Source organism: Musca autumnalis, unplaced genomic scaffold (assembly GCF_047663935.1).
Source record: "Musca autumnalis isolate F117 unplaced genomic scaffold, ASM4766393v1 scaffold_2, whole genome shotgun sequence".
Taxonomy (NCBI): Eukaryota; Metazoa; Arthropoda; class Insecta; order Diptera; family Muscidae; genus Musca; species Musca autumnalis.
In genome coordinates, this window is record NW_027411755.1 from 23,996,633 (window position 1) to 24,019,619 (window position 22,987).

Genomic DNA, 22,987 nt, shown 5'->3' on the forward strand with positions numbered 1-22,987 from the left:
AATTGAAAACCCATGCACAATGTAACGTAACCCTTTCATATGCTCCTTCACTCCCTCATTACCATCAACTGTCACTGCATGGTCACCATAATGGACATACTTAACTCCGGTGTAAATAAAGACAATCACTGCTCCACAATAATTCTTATTCACCTCGTGTTACCACCCGAATGTATATTTAAATTTTTCCCCACCGAAGACGGCGGCTGCGGTCTATCAAATAGTTAGCCACGATTCGATCCTGCGCTTTGCACGCTCCCAGCTCTTAGTTAGCTAACATCTCCTAGGAAGCTCATAGTAAGCTCCCAGCTTATAGCAAGCTCTCTGTGCATAGCACGCTCCCAGCTCTTAGCAAGGTCTCAGCTTTTAGTAAGCTTAAAGTTCTTAGCAAGCTTCAAACTTTTCGCAAGTTCCCAGCCAGTTCAAACTCATATCCAGCTCAATGCTTTTAGTTAGCTCCCATTAACCGATCTCTTCCCCGACAGCCTCAGCGCCGATGCTCACATCATCCAGACTATCGTTGAGCCGATTATATTAGCCCCATTGTCCAGAGTCGACAGCAACTCGAGTAGAGCAGAGCCGAGCCGAGCTACACCCGACAACCATACGATTAAACCGAATCAACAGCTACCCGAGTATTACATATTCGAGCCACACCCGACAACTGCCAGGCTGATATCCATCCGAGCCGACAGCAACCCATGTAGTGTAGAGCCGAGCCACATCCGGCATCTGCCGAGCTGACATCCCTATAGCAACCCGAGTAGTGTAGATCCGATCTACAACCGACAACTACCAAGCTGACATACATCCAAGCCGGCAGAATCCGAGTAGTGTAGGTCCGAGCCACACCCGACACACACCACAACCGACAGCCACCGATTTGCACAGATCCTGGCTCTACGTCTAATACCAACATACCTGCTACCATCGAGCCGACTAACCATCGAACCGTCTACAACACCCCGATTACCATCGAGCCGACTAACCATCAAACCGTCTACAACACCCCGATTACCATCAAACAGATAACAACCACCCGATTGTCAACGAGCCGGTATCAGCAACTCGATTACCATCAAGACGACAACAACCATCAGAGTGTCAACGAACCAACAACAACTACTTAATCAATCCATATTCCTCATAACATAGTCACGAGAGTAATATAACAAATATTGAAATTATAACCACTCGTGTTTAACTTAAGGTTTGTGGCTCCTTAGATCGACCCTGGCATCGACTGAGCTTACCTCAGCCCTAGACAAAACCACCCGTTATAACACCCAGTAACCGCTTCGTAAAGTATACAAAAAATATTGTGCCTATCCCCCTGCCTTTTACCACATATTTCTATGAACTCTAATGGGTTCTTCTGTCAGATTGTTATAACTTCTACATTGTAGCATATTTTTAGGCTTCTCAATAAAATGCAAATTACAGCATATCACAACTGTTTGATAGATAACATACAATTTCTAAACGTTTATTATTCCCACAAAATCATTCCATGAAATCAAAAACATAAAACTCACCCAAATGATGTGCAATGTGATCATGTTCCGGCAGTTCATGCGGCAGCAGCCCGGTACCATCATGATGATATCCAATATCCAAATTATGTAAATATAAATCATCTGCATCCACCAAATCACCGTGATGACCATGTTGTAAATGGCCATGAATATCGTCAGGATCTAAGCCATCATTATCTACATCCACATCGATGTGGCGGCCATCCGGTGATGAGTGTGTGGCACGTTTAGAACGTAAATGTTGGTGGTGGTGGTTGGTGGCGGCAGCAGCATCCGTTGTAGATGCATTCGCCGATGATGATAAAATGTGATTAAATGTTGAATGTGAGGTTAAAGGTGAAAATAGAGGTTTTGGGGAATTCTTGTTGTTGTTTGAAGAGGTTAATAATTTGTGGTTGATACTGTTGCTGAAGTTGCTTGTACTACTACTCTTGCTACTATCACTGAGCAGGGAAAACCAGTGTAATGTTGTTGTTGTATGGGAAGTATTTGTTGGGTGTGAGGGACTATCAGCCACTGCGGTGTGTATAACATAACAACAATTAAAGCAAATTGCAACAATTAGCCATGAAATTTCCGGTATTTTACGTTTCCGTTTCATTTTTGTGTTTTGGCTATGTGACGAGGAGGATGTCGGGGAAAATGAAGATGTCGCTGTGTTAGCTGCTGATGATGTCCTTTGAATTAACTTGTGGCCACAATTGTTGTCATCAGCATCAACATCATCACAGAAAATTGGTGATCCTGGCCCACTAAGCCTTTTGTGTGTGGTGTTTTTGTTGGATGTGGAACTGTTATTGTTGTTGTTTTTACTACAAAGGCGGGAGGTAGTTGTTGCAAATTTGGCCGTATTTCGTGTTGGTTTTGCTAGTAGCAGTAATTCACTTTCACTTTTGGACATGACATTTATTTTCATTTATTACTAAAGCTTAGCTATGCATGTGTGTCTCACTCTCCTCTCTTTCTGTGTTGTTTTCAATGTTAACTGTCTTTGTTGTTGTTGCGCTTTTAGTTCCAGTTCATATGGTCTTGACCATCATGTCTGGTTTTTGTTTTTTTTCTTTCTCTGGGGTTTTGAATAGCTGCTTTTAGTTTTAACAAAATATTTTTTATGACATTGGTGGCTTAGTGGGAATTAAGTTTTTGTTGTATTCCTAACCACGCTTAGTCTGTGAATTTGTTTGTGTGTGTTTTTTGCCTTCTGCCAGGATTTCAGAATTTTTATTCAAATCCGTTTTGTGGTTTTTTATTATTTATTAATTGCTTTACATTTTCACATTTTTCATTTTGAATAGCTCCGTGTTGGTTGGTTGTTCCGCCGTAGTTGGTGGTCAACTGTTTTTGGTTGCAGTTGATTTTGTTTTCCTGCCTTTTTTTTTTCTTATTTGTTCGATTTTAATTTTAAATGGTTTTATGTGGTTTTGTGGAGTGATTTTTTTGTTCGTTCTGAAAATAGAAAAAAAAATCAAACTTTAGAAAAAAAAAATCACAGAATTCATGCATTATTGTTAGTTCGTTTGCTGGTATTGTTGGTTGCTAGCTACTATGGCAGTGGGGGGGTATAGGTTTTTTTCAGTGTAAATTTTCATTATAAAATTTCCATCATCATCACCATCAGCAGCATCAACACTAACAACAATAACACATTGTTTGTAAAAGTTTTATTACATTTTAATTATGGTTACAAAGTTGATTTTTATGTAATTAATTTTTCATGTCTGTGGTGTTGCTTATACCCTTCGCCCCATTGACAAGAGTTAAAATTTTTTGCTGATATTGCAAAAACTGGATTTGTTCGTTAGGAAACTTAATTTTGCTCTTGTCAACAACCATAACACTTCACTATGTAGGGAAATATGACATATTGACATATGAGAAGGCTAGGAAATACTTATTTTAAATTGTTGAACACTTTTTGAAAAATATTGGCTCAAGGGCCACCAGGCAAATAAACGGGAGGTTTTCAAAAGATTATTTTTTCAAGGACCATCCTCCGAATAACCGTGGATTTTTTGCTTACAACAAAACGTCGATTTTGTAAAAAATATTTTTGAGGCTTAAACAAAACGTGGATTTTTTAAAAAAAATATTTTTGAGGCCTACAACAAAACGTGGATTTTTTAAAAAATATTTTTGAGGCTTACAACAAAACGTGGATTTTTCGAAAAATATTTTTGAGGCTTACAACAAAACGTGGATTTTTTAAAAAAATATTTTTGAGGCTACAACAAAACGTGGATTTTTTTAAATATTTTTTGAGACTTACAACAAAACGTGGATTTTTTAAAAAATATTTTTGAGGCTTACAACAAAACGTGGATTTTTTAAAAAATATTTTTGAGGCTTACAACAAAACGTGGATTTTTTAAAAAATATTTTTGAGGCTTACAACAAAACGTGGATTTTTTAAAAAATATTTTTGAGGCTTACAACAAAACGTGGATTTTTTAAAAAATATTTTTGAGGCTTACAACAAAACGTGGATTTTTTAAAAAATATTTTTGAGGCTTACAACAAAACGTGGATTTTTTAAAAAATATTTTTGAGGCTTACAACAAAACGTGGATTTTTTAAAAAATATTTTTGAGGCTTACAACAAAACGTGGATTTTTTAAAAAATATTTTTGAGGCTTACAAGAAAACGTGGATTTTTTAAAAAATATATTTGAGGCTTTCAACAAGACGTGGATTTTTTAAAAAAAATTTTTGAGGCTTACAACAAAACGTGGATTTTTTAAAAAATATTTTTGAGGCTTACAACAAAACGTGGATTTCTTAAAAAATATTTTTGAGGCTTACAACAAAACGTGGATTTTTTAAAAAATATTTTTGGGACTTCCAACAAATCGTGGATTTTTAAAAAAATATTTTTGAGGCTTACAACAAAACGTGGATTTTTTAAAAAATATTTTTGAGACTTCCAACAAAAGGTGGATTTTTTAAAAAATATTTTTGATGCTTCCAAAAAAACGTGGATTTAAAAAAAATAGTTTTGAGACTTCCATTAAAATGTGGATTTTTAAAAAATATTTTTGAGACTTCCATTAAAATGTGGATTTTTAAAAAATATTTTTGAGGCTTACAACAAAACCTGAATTTTTTAAAAAATATTTTTGAGGCTTACAACAAAACGTGGATTTTTTAAAAAATATTTTTGAGGCTTACAACAAAACGTGGATTTTTTAAAAAATATTTTTGAGGCTTACAACAAAACGTGGATTTTTTAAAAAATATTTTTGAGGCTTACAACAAAACGTGGATTTTTTAAAAAATATTTTTGAGGCTTACAACAAAACGTGGATTTTTTAAAAAATATTTTTGAGGCTTACAACAAAACGTGGATTTTTTAAAAAATATTTTTGAGGCTTACAACAAAACGTGGATTTAAAAAATATTTTTGAGGCTTACAACAAAACGTGGATTTTTTAAAAAATATTTTTGAGGCTTACAACAAAACGTGGATTTTTTAAAAAATATTTTTAAGACTCCCAACAAAACGTGGATTTTTTAAAAAATATTTTTGAGGCTTACAACAAAATTTGGATTTTTTAAAAATATATTTTTGAGGCTTACAACAAAACGTGTATTTTTTAAAAAATATTTTTGAGGCTTACAACAAAACGTGGATTTTTTAAAAACATATTTTTGAGGCTTACAACAAAACGTGGATTTTTTAAAAACATATTTTTGAGGCTTACAACAAAATTTGGACTTAAAAAAAATATTTTTGAGGCTTACAACAAAACGTGGATATTTTAAAAAATATGTTTGAGGATTTTAACAGAACGTGGATTTTTTAAAAATATTTTGAAAAATATTTTTATTTTTAAAAATATTTTAAGGCTCCCAACAAGATATGGAATTTTTTTTTAAAATATTTTTGAGGCTTACAACAAAACGTGGATTTTAAAAAAATATTTTTAAGACTCCCAACAAAACGTGGATTTTTTAAAAAATATTTTTGAGGCTTACAACAAAACGTGGATTTTTTAAAAAATATTTTTGAGGCTTACAACAAAACGTGGATTTTTTAAAAAATATTTTTGAGGCTTACAACAAAACGTGGATTTTTTAAAAAATATTTTTGAGGCTTACAACAAAACGTGGATTTTTTAAAAAATATTTTTGAGGCTTACAACAAAACGTGGATTTTTTAAAAAATATTTTTGAGGATTAAAACAAAACCTGGATTTTTTAAAAATATTTTTGAGGCTTACAACAAAACGTGGATTTTTTAAAAAATATTTTTGAGGCTTACAACAAAACGTGGATTTTTTAAAAAATATTTTTGAGGCTTACAACAAAACGTGCATTTTTTAAAAAATATTTTTGAGGCTTACAACAAAACGTGGATTTTAAAAAAAATATTTTTAAGACTCCCAACAAAACGCGGATTTTTTTAGAAAAATATTTTTTAGGCTTACAACAAATTGTGGATTTTTCAAAAAATATTTTTGGGGCTTACAACAAAACGTGGATTTTGTAAAAAATATTTTTGAGGCTTACAAAAAAACGGGGATTTTTTAAAAAATATTTTTGAGGCTTACAAAAAAACGTGGATTTTTTTAAAAAATATTTTTGAGGATTTTTTAAAAAATATTTTTGAGGCTTACAACAAAACGTGGATTTTTTAAAAAATATTTTTGAGGCTTACAACAAAACGCGGATTTTTTTAGAAAAATATTTTTTAGGCTTACAACAAATCGTGGATTTTTTAAAAAATATTTTTGAGGCTTACAACAAAACGTGGATTTTTTAAAAAATATTTTTGAGTCTAACAACAAAACGTGGGTTTTTTAAAAAATATTTTTGAGTCTAACAACAAAACGTGGATTTTTTAAAAAATATTTTTGAGGCTTCCAACAAAACGTGGATTTTTTAAAAAATATTTTTGAGGCTTACAACAAAACGAGGATTTTTTAAAAAATATTTTTGAGGCTTCCAACAAAACGTGGATTATTTAAAAAATATTTTTGAGGCTTACAACAAAACGTGGATTTTTTTAAAAATATTTTTGAGGCTTCCAACAAAACGAGGATTTTTAAAAAAATATTTTTGAGGCTTACAAAAAAAACGTGGATTTTTTAAAAAATATTTTTGAGGCTTACAACAAAACGTGGATTTTTTAAAAAATATTCTTGAGGCTTACAACAAAACGTGGATTTTTTAAAAAATATTTTTGAGGCTTACAACAAAACGAGGATTTTTTAAAAAATATTTTTGAGGCTTACAACAAAACGTGGATTTTTTAAAAAATATTTTTGAGGCTTCCAACCTTACTTGGATTTTTTAACAAATATTTTTAAGGCTTACAACAAAACGTGGATTTTTTAAAAAAATATTTTTGAGGCTTACAACAAAACGTGGATTTTTAACAAATATTTTTGATGCTTACAACAAAACGTGGATTTTTAACAAATATTTTTGATGCTTCCAACAAAACGTGGATTTTTAAAAAATATTTTTGAAGTTTCCAACAAAACGTGGATTTTTTAAAAATGTTTTTGAAGTTTCCAACAAAACGTGGATTTTTTAAAAATGTTTTTGAAGTTTCCAACAAAACGTGGATTTTTTAAAAATGTTTTTGAAGTTTCCAACAAAACGTGGATTTTTTAAAAATGTTTTTGAAGTTTCCAACAAAACGTGGATTTTTTAAAAATGTTTTTGAAGTTTCCAACAAAACGTGGATTTTTTAAAAATGTTTTTGAAGTTTCCAACAAAACGTGGATTTTTTAAAAATGTTTTTGAAGTTTCCAACAAAACGTGAATTTTTTTGAAAAAATACTTTTAACACTTCCAACAAAACGTGGATTTTTTTGAAAAAATACTTTTAACACTTCCAACAAAACGTGTGTTCTTTGAAAAACATTTTTGAGGCTTTCAACAAAACGTGAATTTTTTTAAAGAAAAAAGTTTCTTAGGCTCTTCAATAAACACATCCTTGATTTTATTTATAAAAACACCCTTGATCTTATCTATTAAGACTCCCTCTCTCAGAACACTCCAGTCGTGTAAGCGTACTTCTATGAATTCCATGGTAATTTAAATCCCTAAAAATAAATCTAAAAAATTACAATAATTTACATAAATCGATTTCAAACACATGTAGTTAGTTATACAACTTAGAAACGCATGTTACACCATGATTTCAAAACTTAATTTTGTGTATAAATATCCACAACCACATTGCATCAGCAAAATAATGGCCTTTAGCAAGTACGTCGTACATATAAATTCTAACATTGTTAACCTTGTTTTTCCATGGCCCACTCTCGACGACAAGCCTCAACACAACTCTACTCTATACACCGTAGGCTTCTTTGGCGTTCTACACTCCACCACATACGTGAACGTTCTTCTTCGACGAAATTCACAACACAGAAAAACATTTACATAATAATTTCAAAACGCCTTCGCAAAACAAAACAAAACACAACTTTAATATTAATTAAATTTACCCTAAAATCATGCAATCAGCCATCCAACTAAAACTACTCAGGGTACCTGGCTCCCCTCATCGTCTACCGTCATCGACAGTTTAGATGGCTGACTAACTGGCTGGCTGCTGACTGTTATAATATGCATTCATACACGCAGTGTTTGTTTGTTTGTTTCAAAAATTTCACATTCAAGCACAAATGGAAAAATATATACTTCGCATACATACATCAACATACAAGCATACACATACGCGCATAAATATACAAACAGATATTTCAACGCAAATTATTTTTTAGAATATGGGGTATTCCAGCTACGAAAATTTTCCAACATGTGGCATATAAGGTTTATAGTCAAATTGCATGGAGACTTTATAAAAGAACTGAAGGAAGATATTAAAGCAAACCTAATTTTTTTTTTTTAAATCCAAGTTTTGTCGGAAGCCTCAAAAATATTTTTTACAAAAATCCACGTTTTGTTGGAAGCCTCAAAAATATTTTTTACAAAAATCCACGTTTTGTTGGAAGCCTCAAAAATATTTTTTACAAAAATCCACGTTTTGTTGGAAGCCTTAAAATTATTTTTTTAAAAAATCCACGTTTTGCTGGAATCCTTAAAATAATTTTTTAAAAAACCCACGTTTTGCTGGAAGCCTTAAAATAATTTTTTAAAAAATCCACGTTGTCTGGAATAATACACAATAATAATTTTTTAAAATAATTTTTAAAAAATTCACGCTTTGCTGGAATCCTCAAAAATATTTTTTAAAAATCCAAGATTTGTTGGAAGCCTCAAAAATATTTTTTAAAAAATCCACGTTTTGTTGGAATCATCAAAAATATTTTTTAAAAAAATCCATGTTTTGTAGGAAGCCTCAAAAATATTTTTTAGAAAATCCACGTTTTGTTGTAAGCCTCAAAAATATTTTTTAAAAAATCCAGGTTTCGTTGTAAGCCTTAAAAATGTTTTTTAAAAAATCCACGTTTTGTTGTAAGCCTCAAAAATATTTTTTAAAAAATCCACGTCTTGTTTAAGCCTCAAAAATATTTTTTAAAAAATCCACGTCTTGTATAAGCCTCAAAAATATTTTTTAAAAAATCCATGTCTTGTTTAAGCCTCAAAAATATTTTTTAAAAAATCCACGTCTTGTTTAAGCCTCAAAAATATTTTTTAAAAAATCCACGTCTTGTTTAAGCCTCAAAAATATTTTTTAAAAAATCCACGTCTTGCTTAAGCCTCAAAAATATTTTTTTAAAAATCCACGTTTTGTTGGAAGCCTCAAAAATATTTTTTTAAAAATCCACGTTTTGTTGGAAGCCTCAAAAATATTTTTTTAAAAATCCACGTTTTGTTGGAAGCCTCAAAAATATTTTTTAAAAAATCCACGTTTTGGTGGAAGCCCCAAAAATATTTTTTAAAAAATCCACGTTTTGTTGGAAGCCTCAAAAATATTTTTTAAAAAATCCACGTTTTGTTGGAAGCCTCAAAAATATTTTTTAAAAAATCCACGTTTTGTTGGAAGCCTCAAAAATATTTTTTAAAAAATCCACGTTTTGTTGGAAGCCTCAAAAATATTTTTTAAAAAATCCACGTTTTGTTGGAAGCCTCAAAAATATTTTTTAAAAAATCCACGTTTTGTTGGAAGCCTCAAAAATATTTTTTAAAAAATCCACGTTTTGTTGGAAGCCTCAAAAATATTTTTTAAAAAATCCACGTTTTGTTGGAAGCCTCAAAAATATTTTTTAAAAAATCCACGTTTTGTTGGAAGCCTCAAAAATATTTTTTAAAAAATCCACGTTTTGTTGGAAGCCTCAAAAATATTTTTTAAAAAATCCACGTTTTGTTGGAAGCCTCAAAAATATTTTTTAAAAAATCCACGTTTTGTCGGAAGCCTCAAAAATATATTTTAAAAAATCCACGTTTTGTTGGAAGCCTCAAAAATATTTTTTAAAAAATCCACGTTTTGTTGGAAGTCTCAAAAATATTTTTTAAAAAATCCACGTTTTGTTGGAAGCCTCAAAAATATTTTTTAAAAAATCCACGTTCTGTTGGAAACCTCAAAATTATTTTTTAGAAATTCACGTTTTTTGGAAGCCTCAAAATATTTTTTAAAAAATCTACGTTTTTGAAAGCCTCAAAATATTTTTTTAAAAAATCCACGTTTTGTTGGAAGCCTCAAAAATATTTTTTAAAAAATCCACGTTTTGTTGGAAGCCTCAAAAATATTTTTTAAAAAATCCACGTTTTTTGAAACCCTCAAAAATATTTTTTAAAAAATCCACGTTTTGTTGGAAGACTCAAAAATATTTTTAAAAAAATCCACGTTTTGTTGGAAGACTCAAAAATATTTTTAAAAAATCCACGTTTTGTTGGAAGACTCAAAAATATTTTTAAAAAAATGCACGTTTTGTTGGAAGACTCAAAAATATTTTTAAAAAAATCCACGTTTTGTTGGAAGCCTCAAAAATATTTTGTTTTTAATTCACGTTTTTTGAAAGCCTCAAAAATATTTTTTAAAAAATCCACGTTTTTTTGGTAGCCTCAAAAATATTTTTTAAAAAATCCACGTTTTTTGAAACCCTCAAAAATATTTTTTAAAAAATCCACGTTTTGTTGGAAGACTTAAAAATATTTTTAAAAAAATCCACGTTTTGTTGGAAAACTCAAAAATATTTTTAAAAAAATTCACGTTTTGTTGGAAGACTCAAAAATATTTTTAAAAAAATCCACGTTTTGTTGGAAGCCTCAAAAATATTTTTTAAAAAATCCACGTCTTTTTTAAACCTCAAAAATATTTTTTCAAAAATCCACGTCTTGTTTAAGCCTCAAAAATATTTTTTAAAAAATCCACGTCTTGTTTAAGCCCCAAAAATATTTTGTAAAAAATCCACGTTTTGCTGGAAGCCTCAAAAATATTTTGTAAAAAATCCACGTTTTGCTGGAAGCCTCAAAAATATTTTGTAAAAAATCCACGTTTTGCTGGAAGCCTCAAAAATATTTTTTACAAAAATCCACGTTTTGCTGGAAGCCTCAAAAATATTTTTTACAAAAATCCACGTTTTGCTGGAAGCCTCAAAAATATTTTTTACAAAAATCCACGTTTTGTTAGAAGCCTCAAAAATATTTTTTAAAAAATCGACGCCTTGTTTAAGCCTCAAAAATATTTTTTAAAAAATCCACGGCCTGTTTAAGCCTCAAAAATATTTTTTAAAAAAATCCACGTTTTGCTGGAAGCCTCAAAAATATTTTTTACAAAAATCCACGTTTTGTTAGAAGCCTCAAAAATATTTTTTAAAAAATCGACGTCTTGTTTAAGCCTCAAAAATAAATTTTAAGAAATCCACGTCTTGTTTAAGCCTAAAAAATATATTTTAAGAAATCCACGTCTTGTTTAAGCCTCAAAAATATTTTTTAAAAAATCCACGTATTGTTTAAGCCTCAAAAATGTTTTATTAAAATCCACGTATTGTTTAAGCCTCAAAAATATTTTCTAAAAATCCACGTCTTGTTTAAGTCTTAAAAATATTTTTTAAAATTGACGTCTTTTTTAAGCTTCAAAAATATTTTTTAAAAATCCACATTTTGTTCGAAGCCTCAAAAATATTTTTTAAAAATCCACATTTTGTTCGAAGCCTCAAAAATATTTTTTAAAAATCCACATTTTGTTCGAAGCCTCAAAAATATTTTTTAAAAATCCACATTTTGTTCGAAGCCTCAAAAATATTTTTTAAAAATCCACATTTTGTTCGAAGCCTCAAAAATATTTTTTAAAAATCCACATTTTGTTCGAAGCCTCAAAAATATTTTTTAAAAATCCACATTTTGTTCGAAGCCTCAAAAATATTTTTTAAAAATCCACATTTTGTTCGAAGCCTCAAAAATATTTTTTAAAAATCCACATTTTGTTCGAAGCCTCAAAAATATTTTTTAAAAATCCACATTTTGTTCGAAGCCTCAAAAATATTTTTTAAAAATCCACATTTTGTTCGAAGCCTCAAAAATATTTTTTAAAAAATCCACGTCTTGTTTAAGCCTCAAAAATATTTTTTAAAAAATCCACGTCTTGTTTAAGCCTCAAAAATATTTTTTAAAAAATCCACGTCTTGTTTAAGCCTCAAAAATATTTTTTAAAAAATCCACGTCTTGTTTAAGCCTCAAAAATATTTTTTAAAAAATCCACGTCTTGTTTAAGCCCCAAAAATATTTTTTAAAAAATCCACGTCTTGTTTAAGCCTCAAAAATATTTTTTAAAAAATCCACGTCTTGTTTAAGCCTCAAAAATATTTTATTAAAATCCACGTATTGTTTAAGCCTCAAAAATATTTTCTAAAAATCCACGTCTTGTTTAAGTCTTAAAAATATTTTTTAAAATTGACGTCTTTTTTAAGCTTCACAAATATTTTTTAAAAATCCACATTTTGTTCGAAGCCTCAAAAATATTTTTTAAAAATCCACATTTTGTTCGAAGCCTCAAAAATATTTTTTAAAAATCCACATTTTGTTCGAAGCCTCAAAAATATTTTTTAAAAATCCACATTTTGTTCGAAGCCTCAAAAATATTTTTTAAAAATCCACATTTTGTTCGAAGCCTCAAAAATATTTTTTAAAAATCCACATTTTGTTCGAAGCCTCAAAAATATTTTTTTAAAAATCCACATTTTGTTCGAAGCCTCAAAAATATTTTTTAAAAATCCACATTTTGTTCGAAGCCTCAAAAATATTTTTTAAAAATCCACATTTTGTTCGAAGCCTCAAAAATATTTTTTAAAAATCCACATTTTGTTCGAAGCCTCAAAAATATTTTTTAAAAATCCACATTTTGTTCGAAGCCTCAAAAATATTTTTTAAAAATCCACATTTTGTTCGAAGCCTCAAAAATATTTTTTAAAAATCCACATTTTGTTCGAAGCCTCAAAAATATTTTTTAAAAATCCACATTTTGTTCGAAGCCTCAAAAATATTTTTTAAAAATCCACATTTTGTTCGAAGCCTCAAAAATATTTTTTAAAAATCCACATTTTGTTCGAAGCCTCAAAAATATTTTTTAAATAATCCACGTCTTGTTTAAGCCTCAAAAATATTTTTTAAAAAATCCACGTCTTGTTTAAGCCTCAAAAATATTTTTTAAAAAATCCACGTCTTGTTTAAGCCTCAAAAATATTTTTTAAAAAATCCACGTCTTGTTTAAGCCTCAAAAATATTTTTTAAAAAATCCACGTCTTGTTTAAGCCTCAAAAATATTTTTTAAAAAATCCACGTCTTGTTTAAGCCTCAAAAATATTTTTTAAAAAATCCACGTCTTGTTTAAGCCTCAAAAATATTTTTTAAAAAATCCACGTCTTGTTTAAGCCTCAAAAATATTTTTTAAAAAATCCACGTCTTGTTTAAGCCTCAAAAATATTTTTTAAAAAATCCACGTCTTGTTTAAGCCCCAAAAATATTTTGTAAAAAATCCACGTTTTGCTGGAAGCCTCAAAAATATTTTGTAAAAAATCCACGTTTTGCTGGAAGCCTCAAAAATATTTTGTAAAAAATCCACGTTTTGCTGGAAGCCTCAAAAATATTTTTTACAAAAATCCACGTTTTGCTGGAAGCCTCAAAAATATTTTTTACAAAAATCCACGTTTTGCTGGAAGCCTCAAAAATATTTTTTACAAAAATCCACGTTTTGTTAGAAGCCTCAAAAATATTTTTTAAAAAATCGACGTCTTGTTTAAGCCTCAAAAATATTTTTTAAAAAATCCACGGCTTGTTTAAGCCTCAAAAATATTTTTTAAAAAAATCCACGTTTTGCTGGAAGCCTCAAAAATATTTTTTACAAAAATCCACGTTTTGTTAGAAGCCTCAAAAATATTTTTTAAAAAATCGACGTCTTGTTTAAGCCTCAAAAATAAATTTTAAGAAATCCACGTCTTGTTTAAGCCTAAAAAATATATTTTAAGAAATCCACGTCTTGTTTAAGCCTCAAAAATATTTTTTAAAAAATCCACGTATTGTTTAAGCCTCAAAAATGTTTTATTAAAATCCACGTATTGTTTAAGCCTCAAAAATATTTTCTAAAAATCCACGTCTTGTTTAAGTCTTAAAAATATTTTTTAAAATTGACGTCTTTTTTAAGCTTCAAAAATATTTTTTAAAAATCCAAATTTTGTTCGAAGCCTCAAAAATATTTTTTAAAAATCCACATTTTGTTCGAAGCCTCAAAAATATTTTTTAAAAATCCACATTTTGTTCGAAGCCTCAAAAATATTTTTTAAAAATCCACATTTTGTTCGAAGCCTCAAAAATATTTTTTAAAAATCCACATTTTGTTCGAAGCCTCAAAAATATTTTTTAAAAATCAACATTTTGTTCGAAGCCTCAAAAATATTTTTTAAAAATCCACATTTTGTTCGAAGCCTCAAAAATATTTTTTAAAAATCCACATTTTGTTCGAAGCCTCAAAAATATTTTTTAAATAATCCACGTCTTGTTTAAGCCTCAAAAATATTTTTTAAAAAATCCACGTCTTGTTTAAGCCTCAAAAATATTTTTTAAAAAATCCACGTCTTGTTTAAGCCTCAAAAATATTTTTTAAAAAATCCACGTCTTGTTTAAGCCTCAAAAATATTTTTTAAAAAATCCACGTCTTGTTTAAGCCTCAAAAATATTTTTTAAAAAATCCACGTCTTGTTTAAGCCTCAAAAATATTTTTTAAAAAATCCACGTCTTGTTTAAGCCTCAAAAATATTTTTTAAAAAATCCACGTCTTGTTTAAGCCTCAAAAATATTTTTTAAAAAATCCACGTCTTGTTTAAGCCTCAAAAATATTTTTTAAAAAATCCACGTCTTGTTTAAGCCCCAAAAATATTTTTTAAAAAATCCACGTCTTGTTTAAGCCTCAAAAATATTTTTTAAAAAATCCACGTCTTGTTTAAGCCTCAAAAATATTTTTTAAAAAATCCACGTCTTGTTTAAGCCTCAAAAATATTTTTTAAAAAATCCACGTCTTGTTTAAGCCTCAAAAATATTTTTTAAAAAATCCACGTCTTGTTTAAGCCTCAAAAATATTTTTTAAAAAATCCACGTCTTGTTTAAGCCTCAAAAATATTTTTTAAAAAATCCACGTCTTGTTTAAGCCTCAAAAATATTTTTTAAAAAATCCACGTCTTGTTTAAGCCTCAAAAATATTTTTTAAAAAATCCACGTCTTGTTTAAGCCTCAAAAATATTTTTTAAAAAATCCACGTCTTGTTTAAGCCTCAAAAATATTTTTTAAAAAATCCACGTCTTGTTTAAGCCTCAAAAATATTTTTTAAAAAATCCACGTCTTGTTTAAGCCTCAAAAATATTTTTTAAAAAATCCACGTCTTGTTTAAGCCTCAAAAATATTTTTTAAAAAATCCACGTTTTGTTGGAAGCCCCAAAAATATTTTTTAAAAAATCCACGTTTTGTTGGAAGCCTCAAAAATATTTTTTAAAAAATCCACATTTTGTTGGAAGCCTCAAAAATATTTTTTAAAAAATCCACGTTTTGTTGGAAGGCTCAAAATTCATTTTTAAAAAATCCACGTTTTGTTGGAAGAATCAAAATAAAAAATCCACATTTTGTTGGAAGGAGCAAAAATATTTTTTAAAAAGTCCACGTTTTGTTGAAAGATGAAAATATTTTTTAAAAAATCCACGTTTTGTTGAAAGCCTTGAAAATATTTTTTAAAAAATCCACGTTTGTTGGAAGCCTAAAAATTATTTTTAAAAAAATCCACGTCTTGTTTAAGCCTCAAAAATATTTTTTTACAAAAATCCACGTTTTGTTAGAAGCCTCAAAAATATTTTTTAAAAAATCGACGTCTTGTTTAAGCCTCAAAAATATTTTTTACAAAAATCCACGTTTTGTTAGAAGCCTCAAAAATATTTTTTAAAAAATCGACGTCTTGTTTAAGCCTCAAAAATATTTTTTAAAAAATCGACGTCTTGTTTAAGCCTTAAAAATATATTTTAAGAAATCCACGTCTTGTTTAAGCCTTAAAAATATATTTTAAGAAATCCACGTCTTGTTTAAGCCTCAAAAATATTGTTTAAAAAATCCACGTCTTGTTTAAGCCTCAAAAATATTTTTTAAAAAGTCGGCATCTTTTTAAAGGCTCAAAAATATTTTTTGATAAATTTACGTCTTGTTTAAGCCTCAAAAATATTTTTTAAAAAATCCACGTTTTGCTGGAAGCCTCAAAAATATTTTTTAAAAAATCCACGTTTTGTTGGAAGCTCAAAAATATTTTTTAAAAAATCCACGTTTTGTTGGAAGCCTCAAAAATATTTTTTTAAAAAATCCACGTCTTGTTTAAGCCTCAAAAATATTTTTTAAAAAATCCACGTCTTGTTTAAGCCTCAAAAATATTTTTTAAAAAATCCACGTTTTGTTTAAGCCTCAAAAATATTTTTTTAAAAAATCCACGTCTTGTTTAAGAATCAAAAATATTTTTTAAAAAAATCCAAGTTTTGTTTAAGCCTCAAAAATATTTTTTAAAAAATCCACGTTTTGTTTAAGCCTCAAAAATATTTTTTAAAAAATCCACGTCTTGTTTAAGCCTCAAAAATATTTTTTAAAAAATCCACGTCTTGTTTAAGCCTCAAAAATATTTTTTAAAAAATCCACGTCTTGTTTAAGCCTCAAAAATATTTTTTTAAAAATCCACGTCTTGTTTAAGCCTCAAAAATATTTTTTAAAAAATCCACGTCTTGTTTAAGCCTCAAAAATATTTTTAAAAAAATCCACGTCTTGTTTAAGCCTCAAAAATATTTTTTAAAAAATCCACGTCTTGTTTAAGCCTCAAAAATATTTTTTAAAAAATCCACGTCTTGTTTAAGCCTCAAAAATATTTTTTAAAAAATCCACGTTTTGTTGTAAGCCTCAAACATATTTTTTAAAAAATCCACGTCTTGTTTAAGCCTCAAAAATATTTTTTAAAAAATCCACGTCTTGTTTAAGCCTCAAAAATGTTTTTTTAAAAATCGACGTCTTGTTTAAGCCTCAAAAATGTTTTTTAAAAATCGACGTCTTGTTTAAGCATCAAAAATATATTTTAAGAAATCCACGTCTTGTTTAAGCCTCAAAAATATTTTTTAAAAAATCCACGACTTGTTTAAGCCTCAAAAATATTTTTTAAAAAATCGGCATCTTTTTAAAGGCTCAAAAATATTTTTTGATAAATTTACGTCTTGTTTAAGCCTCAAAAATATTTTTTAAAAAATCCACGTCTTGTTTAAGCCTCAAAAATATTTTTTAAAAAATCCACGTCTTGTTTAAGCCTCAAAACTATTTTTTTAAAAAATCCACGTCTTGTTTAAGCCTCAAAACTATTTTTTAAAAAATCCAAATCTTGTTTAAGCCTCAAAACTATTTTTTAAAAAATCCACGTCTTGTTTAAGCCTCAAAACTATTTTTTAAAAAATCCACGTCTTGTTTAAGACTCAAAAATATTTTTTAAAAAATCCACGTCTTGTTTAAGCCTCACAAATATTTTTTAAAGAAATCCACGTCTTGTTTAAGCCTCAAAAATATTTTTTAAAAAATCCACGTCTTGTTTAAGCCTCAAAAATATTTTTTAAAAAATCCACGTCTTGTTTAAGCCTCAAAAATATTTTTTAAAAAATCCACGTCTTGTTTAAGCCTCAAATATATTTTTTAAAAAATCCACGACTTGTTTAAGACTCAAAAATATTTTTTAAAAAATCCACGTCTTGTTTAACCCTCACAAATATTTTTTTAAAAAAATCCACGTTTTGTTGGAAGCCTCAAAAATATTTTTTAAAAAATCCACGTCTTGTTTAACCCTCACAAATATTTTTTTAAAAAAATCCACGTTTTGTTGGAAGCCTCAAAAATATTTTTTAAAAAATCCACGTCTTGTTTAAGCCTCAAAAATATTTTTTAAAAAATCCACGTCTTGTTTAAGCCTCAAAAATATTTTTTAAAAAATCCACGTCTTGTTTAAGCCTCAAAAATATTTTTTAAAAAATCCACGACTTGTTTAAGCCTCAAAAATATTTTTTAAAAAATCCACGTCTTGTTTAAGCCTCAAAAATACTTTTTAAAAAATCCACGTCTTGTTTAAGCCTCAAAAATACTTTTTAAAAAATCCACGTCTTGTTTAAGCCTCACAAATATTTTTTAAAAAATCCACGTCTTGTTTAAGCCTCAAAAATACTTTTTAAAAAATCCACGTCTTGTTTAAGCCTCAAAAATACTTTTTAAAAAATCCACGTCTTGTTTAAGCCTCAAAAATATTTTTTAAAAATCCACGTCTTGTTTAAGCCTCAAAAATATTTTTTAAAAATCCACGTCTTGTTTAAGCCTCAAAAATATTTTTTAAAAATCCACGTCTTGTTTAAGCCTCAAAAATATTTTTTAAAAAATCCAGGTCTTGTTTAAGCCTCAAAAATATTTTTTAAAAATCCACGTCTTGTTTAAGCCTCAAAAATACTTTTTAAAAAATCCACGTCTTGTTTAAGCCTCAAAAATACTTTTTAAAAAATCCACGTCTTGTTTAAGCCTCAAAAAGATTTTTTAAAAAAATCCACATCTTGTTTAAGCCTCAAAAATATTTTTTAAAAATCCACGTCTTGTTTAAGCCTCAAAAATATTTTTTAAAAATCCACGTCTTGTTTAAGCCTCAAAAATATTTTTTAAAAAATCCACGTTTTGTTGGAAGCCTCAAAAATATTTTTTTAAAAAAGCCACGTTTTATTGGAAGCCTCAAAAATATTTTTTGAAAAATCCACGTTTTGTTGGAAGCCTCAAAAATATTTTTTAAAAAATCCACATCTTGTTTAAGCCTCAAAAATATTTTTTAAAAAATCCACGTCTTGCTTAAGCCTCAAAAATATTTTTTAAAAAATCCACGTCTTGTTTAAGCCTCAAAAATATTTTTTAAAAAATCCACGTTTTGTTGGAAGCCTCAAAAATATTTTTTAAAGAAGCCACGTTTTGTTGGAAGCCTCAACAAATTTTTTTAAAACATCCACGTTTTGTTGGAAGCCTCAAAAATATTTTTTAAAAATCCACGTCTTGTTTAAGCCTCAAAAAAATTTTTTAAAAATCCACGTCTTGTTTAAGCCTCAAAAATATTTTTTAAAAAATCCACGACTTGTTTAAGCCACAAAAATATTTTTTAAAAAATTCACGTCTTGTTTAAGACTCAAAAATATTTTTTAAAAAATCCACGTCTTGTTTAAGCCTCAAAAATATTTTTTAAAAAAAATCCACGTTTTGTTGGAAGCCTCAAAAATATTTTTTAAAAAATCCACGTTTTGTTGTAAGCCTCAAAAATATTTTTTAAAAAATCCACGTTTTGTTGGAAGCCTCAAAAATATTTTTTAAAAAAATCCACGTTTTGTTGGAAGCCTCAAAAATATTTTTTAAAAAATCCACGTTTTGTTGGAAGCTTCAAAAATATTTTTTAAAAAATCCACGTTTTGTTGGAAGCCTCAAAAATATTTTTAAAAAATCCACGTTTTGTTGGAAGCCTCAAAAATATTTTTTAAAAAATCCACGTTTTGTTGGAAGCCTCAAAAATATTTTTTAAAAAATCCACGTTTTGTTGGAAGCCTCAAAAATATTTTTTAAAAAATCCACGTTTTGTTGGAAGCCTCAAAAATATTTTTTAAAAAATCCACGTTTTGTTGGAAGCCTCAAAAATATTTTTTAAAAAACCCACGTTTTGTTGGAAGCCTCAAAAATATTTTTTAAAAAATCCACGTTTTGTTGGAAGCCTCAACAATATTTTTTTAAAAAATCCACGCTTTGTTGGAAGCCTCAAAAATATTTTTTAAAAAATCCACGTTTTGTTGGAAGCCTCAAAAATATTTTTCAAAAAAATCCACGTTTTGTTGGAAGCCTCAAAAATATTTTTTAAAAAATCCACGTTTTGTTAAAAAATCCACGTCTTGCTTAAGCCTAAAAAATATTTTTTAAAAAATCCAAGTCTTGTTTAAGCCTCAAAAATATTTTTTAAAAAATCCACGTCTTGTTTAAGCCCCAAAAATATTTTTTAAAAAATCCACGTCTTGTTTAAGCCTCAAAAATATTTTTTAAAAAATCCACGTCTTGTTTAAGCCTCAAAAATATTTTTTAAAAAATCCACGTCTTGTTTAAGCCTCAAAAATATTTTTTAAAAAATCCACGTCTTGTTTAAGCCTCAAAAATATTTTTTAAAAAATCCACGTCTTGTTTAAGCCTCAAAAATATTTTTTAAAAAATCCACGTCTTGTTTAAGCCTCAAAAATATTTTTTAAAAAATCCACGTCTTGTTTAAGCCTCAAAAATATTTTTTAAAAAATCCACGTCTTGTTTAAGCCTCAAAAATATTTTTTAAAAAATCCACGTCTTGTTTAAGCCTCAAAAATATTTTTTAAAAAATCCACGTCTTGTTTAAGCCTCAAAAATATTTTTTAAAAAATCCACGTCTTGTTTAAGCCTCAAAAATATTTTTTAAAAAATCCACGTCTTGTTTAAGCCTCAAAAATATTTTTTAAAAAATCCACGTCTTGTTTAAGCCTCAAAAATATTTTTTAAAAAATCCACGTCTTGTTTAAGCCTCAAAAATATTTTTTAAAAAATCCACGTCTTGTTTAAGCCTCAAAAATATTTTTTAAAAAATCCACGTCTTGTTTAAGCCTCAAAAATATTTTTTAAAAAATCCACGTCTTGTTTAAGCCTCAAAAATATTTTTTTAAAAATCCACGTTTCGTTGGAAAGCCCAAAAATATTTTTTTACAAAAATCCACGTTTTGTTGGAGAGCTCAAAAATATTTTTTTAAAAGATCCGCGCTTGTTGGAGATTTCAATTTTTTTAAATCCACGTTTTGTTGGAAGCCTAACAAAATATTTAATTTTTTTTTTCGAAGAGATCCTTAATTGACTACCAGGCGTAAGTTTGAAATATATCCCAACCTCAAGATTCCTCATAGGCTCCCTCATATAACCTTTGTCCATGCAATTCCAGGAAAACGCATGCATTAGCTAAAAATTTCGTTACATTATTTACGACTCTTTGCTATTCGTATTGGAAAAAATCTCAGCCACCAACAACAACATCATATATGTAGATTTGTATGTAAATGCCCAACATGCGAAAGTGTCCCGGCTTACTGCTTCAGTTGTGCAACGAACGGTGTAACTAACTTGATATGCTACATTTCTCTTGTATGTTTGTATAAGTGGATGTATTTTCGAAGAGTGTAATTATATTTATTATAACACAAACTGTTGCTAAACAATCCAAGGCCATGGTGCTTGCCAGTGTATCAAATAGCAGATGGGCATAACCTGGTGCAACCGGTGTGTGGCTCTGTGAGTTCGGCTGTTTGCAAGTCAAGTGTATTCAAGTGTAGGGGTGCATATTGCAATGATGTATGTGTATGTGAATATGGACCTTTCATAAAATGCATTAGGCAATTTTGTGCATATGACGCATGCATTGCCATGTTGTGTGCGTATGTGTGTGTTAAGATATTTTTCTGCTAATGTTCACTCTATATTCAAGCAGTGTGAATATTAGAAAATTATGTGTGTGTGTGTGTTGTTGTATAGACTTGACGTGTAGTGAATAGGTTTGTTTTATATTTAAATAGTTGTGGATGTTAGAATAAATAAGTGTAATATTTTATTATGGCATACATTGTGGCTGGTAACTTATTACTTTGTTGCATACATTTAGGCAGTTAATTCAACTACTGTGATTCAAATTCGAAAAGAATTAAAAGTTACATATATTATTTTCTGGTTATTTTACTAATTCTTTCTATGCTGTCGCCTCCAAGGTCACCCTCTAGGTCACATATATGAATACTAACAACTAACGCCTTGCCTAAACGTCTTCAAACAATCCCATTTGAACTCCAATAAGATCGGGTTATTCGCTTCAGTACTCATCTATGTGGTGAGCAGAGTGATGTCCTTGTACTGCGCTTCTGCAGAGATGTACTGCCTACGAAAATCTTGCTGAGGATCGGTAACTGGGGTATTCTAAAGTCTCAAGACAAAAGATGATGTACGATTCTCTATTGCTGGCATCTTTGCCTTTGGCTTCAGTAGCAGGACTACCCTGCCCATACATCAGACTTCGAGCACAATTTGGTTGGCTAACGACAAGTTGAGAACTTTGGTGAGTTACTCAACTCGCGGCTCATCTAAATGTATCAGTATTACCAAGGAGATTCCTCCGTCAGACCCCAAGGCTTTCGATGATTTACCGTTCGTAATGGCTTTTATAATATCACCCATTGAAATTTGTGGTGGTTCTTCCTCCGCAGGAAAATATCCATTGAGACGTAGTACTATTCTCTTCGTTACATCACTCCAGGGGTGCTGTACAAATTGTCGATTAAAATAACATGCGCACCCTTTCGGATCAGTCAACGTAACGTCTCAAAACGTGACTGAGGTATTACACTCCATCCTCCCAGGATTCGAATACGACTTAGCCACTTATTCTGCCTGTGCTCACCGTCTTTAAGGTAGATACGACAAAGCTGTTTATGGTCATTTACAAGTTCCGCCGCCTGTGTTGAGAAATTTTGCCTCAATTCATATATTAGACTAGCAGCAGTGATTATGTCCCGGAACATTCTTTCTTTGAAGCGTTAATTGGTGAAATTAGGCTAACTTAATTGACCTAGATTTCACATAATTGATGAAAGTGCGGAGATCAGAGGTAGTAAAATCGGGCGGTCTGCCAATGGTGGCGATTATAGAGAGATGGTCTGACGTAATTTGTCGGACCAGTTCACACGATGTTTATGCCTAGCGAACTGTGACACTCTCTGCTAATTCTGATAGGGCCATCCTTGTTGCCCATGCAAAACGTAGAGCTATCAATCTGCTCAGACATTACTAGATCCAAATGCCACAACTCACAATGTGCATTAAAGTCCCCTAAGACCAGTCGGGTATGAACTTCCAAAAGCAGTATGTACACTTTAAACAACTCTATCTTGGCAGTTTTTTTACCTGACTTTTCCAGCCATATATTC

At 29.3% G+C, this 22,987-nt stretch overlaps 1 protein-coding gene across 4 annotated transcripts in view; it reads right to left on the bottom strand.

The window, feature by feature from the left end:
• DIP-theta (Dpr-interacting protein theta) overlaps positions 1-22,987 on the bottom strand; it is a 328,764-nt gene that overhangs the window by 267,817 nt on the left and 37,960 nt on the right. For all 4 annotated transcript variants that reach the window (XM_073967266.1, XM_073967264.1, XM_073967265.1 and 1 more), the window contains exon 2: positions 1,536-2,981. In XM_073967266.1, the coding sequence (XP_073823367.1) occupies positions 1,536-2,451 (916 nt within the window). In that variant the 5' untranslated portion in view covers positions 2,452-2,981. The remainder of the gene's footprint in view (positions 1-1,535; positions 2,982-22,987) is intronic.